The sequence below is a fragment of the Plectropomus leopardus genome, chromosome 1 (assembly GCF_008729295.1).
Source record: "Plectropomus leopardus isolate mb chromosome 1, YSFRI_Pleo_2.0, whole genome shotgun sequence".
Taxonomy (NCBI): domain Eukaryota; kingdom Metazoa; phylum Chordata; class Actinopteri; order Perciformes; family Serranidae; genus Plectropomus; species Plectropomus leopardus.
Window position 1 is genome coordinate 4,452,876 of NC_056463.1, and position 5,322 is coordinate 4,458,197.

The window sequence follows — 5,322 nt, forward strand, 5'->3', positions numbered from 1 at the left end:
TTGCGCTGGTTTTTCCTGTTCTCCAAGCCCTATTTGCACGGACCAATTTCTGGGGACCGCTAGTAATTTGTAATAATTGCTGAGGTCGTCCGTAACCTTAATACTGATCTGTAACAAACTGCTTTAAAAATACAGCCAAATTCTAACACTAGGTTACAAATTTTTTTTATATTATACAAAAAGTTTTTAAATCCTACGTCCTTCCCACAGCAGCCACAGGTGTGGCTCAAACCCAGGCCCTTTGCTGCATGTCATCCCCTCTTCCTCCCCATCTCATGTTTAAACTACTCTCAAATAAGCCCAAAAAATAATCTTAAAGAAAAAAAATTCCATTGCAAATTAACTACCATATTTTGCAAAACACAGAAGATCAAATGATAAAAACTGTCTAGTGTGCAGTAACGTGGTGCTGATTTGTGGTAGTATCTCTTTTTTGTTTTCTCTGGGTTTATTTTCTGCCTCTTTGCGAGTCAAGAATTATGGAGGCTGGGTTGGAAATTATAAATGAGGGTTTCGACAGCATTTGGGGTGCAGGAGGTTCATCTCGCCACACAGCACCAAGACACACTTGATCGAAAGGGTGAGATCAAATCTATCAGTATAAGGAAATCCCGAAAGATGTTGAGATTGATGACATGTGACAATGTGTGGCAGAATTGATTCTGTATGTTTATCCCTCTGAAACCTGGATCAACATCAGTTTTCTTGTGCTACGTTCAGAAGCCTTTCACAAGCTGTTTAACCCTTGAAACCTAAGCACATTGGTTTGAATTCTTTTGAAAACATAAGGATAAAGGCAATTAGGAGTGTGGCAAAAATGCCCAAAAAATTGCAAGATATTAGTAAAAGGTAACAATAAAAAATTTAAGTTTTAAAAAGTCTAGAGGGATATGTCCTGAAAACTACATTTATAATTCTTATAACCATACATTTAAAATTATGTTAGAGAAGAATATGTATACATTTTTCAATTTCTTTTTGTTTCTTTTTATGTTTTACTTTTACTTTTTAAGATTTCTGCTAATTTTGGGTTCATGTCTTGTTAAGTTGCTTGTTGCTTTTTATCCATGTTTTTAAAAGAAATTAAAACCAATTTGCTCAATTTTCAAAGAGTTGATCAACTTATTTTTCTTTTTTTAAGAAGAGAAAAAGAGGGTAATACTGTACACAGCTGCTGGTAGTGCTCTGTGTGTGTGTGTGTGTGTGTGTATGTGTGTGTGTGTGTGTGTGTGTGTGTGTGTGTGTGCGTGTGTGAAGTTTCTGTGTTTGTAGAGTGGGGGTACAAATGACTGTGCACATCATATCCAGCAGATAATGTCAGTAATACAGACTAGGCTTTTCCAGCATGAAACACTGATGTGTGGGGGTAATTTCCAAATCACGAGATGGTAATACTAGTCCTCTGCAAATATGGCTTCAGTGATCCTCTTCATAAATTCTCTTTTGATTCTTTTTATCTGCTTTGAGTATGATATAGCAGTGTTCGAAATTGTCATGGCCATCTGTGTACCACCACTCCTCTCTACCGTCTCCTCTTTTTCATGTCTCCACAGGTAAGCTGTAGGATGGTGTCTGGGGAGGCAGGAGGGCACAGCTACTTGGTGGCATGCTGGCAGCCCATCCTGATCCTCATGCTGGGCACCGTCCTCTCTGGTTCCACCACCGGTTGCCCCTCCCGATGCGACTGCAACGGTCAGGAGCGTTCAGTCGTGTGCCATCGACGGAGACTGGCAGCTCTCCCCGAGGGCATACCCACTGAAACGAGGCTGCTGGACCTCAGCAAGAACCGCCTGAAAACTCTGGGGCCCGAGGAGTTCATTAATTACCCTCAGCTGGAGGAGCTGCAACTAAACGAGAACACGATTTCATCCATTGAGCCTGGGGCTTTTGGTAACCTTATGAACCTTCGGACACTAGGTTTGCGCAGCAACCAGCTGAAGCTCATACAGCTGGGGGTGTTCACAGGCTTGACCAACCTCACCCAGCTGGATATTAGCGAGAACAAAATTGTCATTCTGCTCGACTACATGTTCCAGGAGCTGTACAACCTGAGGGCGCTGGAGGTTGGCGACAATGACCTAGTATTCATCTCCCCCCGATCATTTCATGGCCTCAGCAACCTTGAAAGCCTCAACATTGAGGGATGCAATCTGGCCTCGGTGCCCACTGATGCCCTCAGCCATCTGCATAACCTGTTGTCACTTCGATTACGCTATCTCAATGTCACTGTCATAAGGGATTACTCCTTTAAGAGGCTGTATCGGCTCAGAGTGCTGGAGATTTCGCAAATGCCTGCGCTGGATACCATGACCCCGAAATGCTTATTTGGACTCAACCTCACATCACTGTCCGTCACAAACTGTAATCTTACTGTCATCCCCTACCAAGCCATCAGTCACCTCAGATATCTGCGGTTTTTGAATCTGTCTTTTAATCCTATTCATACTGTGGAAGGGAACCAACTGTTCAATCTACAGAAGCTCCAGGCTTTTCATTTGGCTGGTGGGAGATTAGCTGCCATTGAGCCCTACTCTTTCCGAGGACTCAACCACCTCCGTGTACTCAATGTGTCCAGCAATAGCCTCAGCACCCTGGAGGAGTCCGTTTTCCACTCGGTGGGAAACCTGGAGACTCTGGCTTTGTACGACAACCCGTTGGCCTGCGACTGTCGCCTGCTCTGGGTCTTCCGCCGGCGATGGAGGCTCAACTTTAACCGACAGCAGCCCATGTGCGCTTCGCCTAAGGTTGTTCAAGGAAAAGAGTTCAAGGACTTCCCAGATATCCTCCCATCTGACTATTTCATCTGCCAGAGATCAAAGATTATGGATTATAAGGTTCAAGAAAGCCATGTAGATGAAGGAACTACGGTTCATTTCACTTGCCAAGCTGAGGGTGATCCGTTCCCTGTGATCATGTGGCTTTCCCCGAAGAAGGAATACATCACAACCAAAACTGCTCGGTCAAGACTTTCCGTGTCTCATGAGGGCACGTTGGAAGTGCGTTACGCCCAAATCCAAGACAACGGCACCTACTTGTGTATTGCAAGCAATGCAGCAGGCAATGACACCAAAGCTGCTCACCTTTTTGTGCATAGCTACTCCCCCAATTGGCCCCACCAGCCAAACAAGACATTTGCTTTCATTTCCAACCAGCCCAGCGATGAAGGTGCTAATGTGACCAGGGCCACAGTTCCATTTCCGTTTGATGTAAAGACTCTTATCATTGCAACCACCATGGGATTTATCTCTTTCCTCGGAGTTGTCCTTTTCTGTCTTGTGATATTATTCCTGTGGAGTCGAGGGAAAGACAACACTAAGTCAAGTATAGAGGTTGAATATGTGCCACGTAAAGACGAACCAGAGGAGGCCAGTCCAACCGAGGCACCCATACAATTCAACATGAAAATCATGTGAACCTCGACATGGAGGCCATGTAAGCTTACAAACTGCAGTCGGGATGCATACTATCTTCGCTTCGAATATGTACTCAGTTTATGAGCGATAGAAATTGCACAGCAGCAAACGCATCTTGACATTATATCCTTCGACTTTTTTTTGTTTGTTTCTTTTTTTACTTCAGGGACTGAATCTTTAAAAAGCAAATGTTGAATTTCAAATATTCAAAAAATTTCTGTAAATTTGTATTGGCAATACTCAATCAGTATGTTAACATGCACTCAACCACCCAATTACTTTGTGTAACCAAATGAAGGTGATAGTTTGAATAAAGCACATGTATTTCTAAAAATACACAGTTTACATGATAGATGGGTTACTGTCTAAATGGATGTGGGGATTAGTCTGCAGGTATAATCTTTCTGTCAGCACAAAATAAGAAAGAAATCTTGTTTTTAGGATCTTGTTGCTGTCATTTGCTTTGATGGATGTACAAAGCACAAAAACCCATTATTAGGACCCAAGTTCTGTTGCCTGAGATGCTAACTTGAAAGCAATTTCTCCGTTTTATATTGTCCCATCACAAGCAATTGACAAGTATGACATGAGTATTAGGGGTATTTTTAGATAATAAAGGAAGAAAGGAGATTTTGAGAGGATAAAGATGTGCTTTTAAGAAAGAAATCATGAAATTAGGAGGATAAACTTTTCAACTTAAAAATTTGAGAAAGGAAAATAAAAGTTTCACAAAGACGATGGGGTCATAATATTTAGAGAAAAAGGTTGTAATATTATGTGTTAAGAATAACACATTTTTGGATCTCAATTCTCTGAAATTGTATAAAGACGCAGTTGGAGGATTAGACACAGATGAGTCAGTGTACCTCACAACCCTTTGCGTGTCAGTGAGCAGAGACCTCTAACATCATTAAATTGTGTTTTGATGTTTTCTCCGCACACTCCAGCACTGCTGTCTGGAAAAAAACATGTCCAAAAAATAAATCAGTAGTCTGTTTCTCCATTACATGTCACAGACAAGCAATTTCATTGATTGGGTTTTTACTGTGTCTATCAGTTATAATAACTGCAGCGTTTCCTTGGAATCCAATTAGAGGTGTGCATGTTAACACACTGAAGAAAAGAAAAATAAGCCAGTCCTACAGTATGTGCTCCTTTCTGCCAACAAAGGAAGTTTGTCATTAAATGTATTAACATGTTCAGCTATACATATTTTTTCTGTATTTTATTCTTTACTTGTACATTATGCTATATGGCACAATAGTAATGCTTTTAATGGCTGTGAGTTTTGAACATATTTCAATCTAAAGAGCAGAGTAAATATTGTTTTTTTATGTGACTAAACAAGAGTGCTCAGCTTGTCAGAATGAATAAGAGTACCCTTGAAAATCATCAGATTAACAATTTATCATCAAGTGTAACAAAGTTAATTTGTTTACCCCATTTGGCAGCTCAATAAGTGCAAGCACTCCGTCCAAGTCCCGGCATTATATTGTCACCGGTGCATCTTCAAAAACGCTGACATTATTAATTTGTTGCCTTAAGTAACCCATTTTCCAGCTTTCAGCTGAGCAATACCCAATATTTATGCGTAAAATGGAGTTTTATGCCTCATAAGGATTTTATGTTGTCTAATTAATTTCACAGTCAAGGTCTGCTCTGAAGATAATGTGTTCATTAACTCTTAAAATACTTGTTTAAAAAAGGGATGGGCAGATGGAAATTCTATTAAAATAAATAACATTTTATACTACGGGGTGCTTATTTTATGCTAATCTACTCCAAAATTCAATCTGAACACACATTTTTCATCTTTTAAGAGAAGTGATCTCCTGTGCTGAAAGCCAAGTTATTTCCACAGCGCTCGGTGCTTTACTTAGGAGGCACAAAGTGGAGCACACTTCACTGA

The 5,322-nt window shown here is 40.8% G+C and overlaps 1 protein-coding gene across 1 annotated transcript; it reads left to right on the plus strand.

Moving 5' to 3' along the window:
- The first annotated feature begins 1,538 nt into the window (after positions 1-1,538).
- LOC121943829 (leucine-rich repeat and immunoglobulin-like domain-containing nogo receptor-interacting protein 1-B) lies at positions 1,539-3,586 on the plus strand. The gene has a single exon (XM_042487444.1). It carries the CDS (start codon positions 1,542-1,544, stop codon positions 3,411-3,413), a length of 1,872 nt encoding a protein of 623 aa, XP_042343378.1. The 5' UTR covers positions 1,539-1,541; the 3' UTR covers positions 3,414-3,586.
- Positions 3,587-5,322: the final 1,736 nt, after the last annotated feature.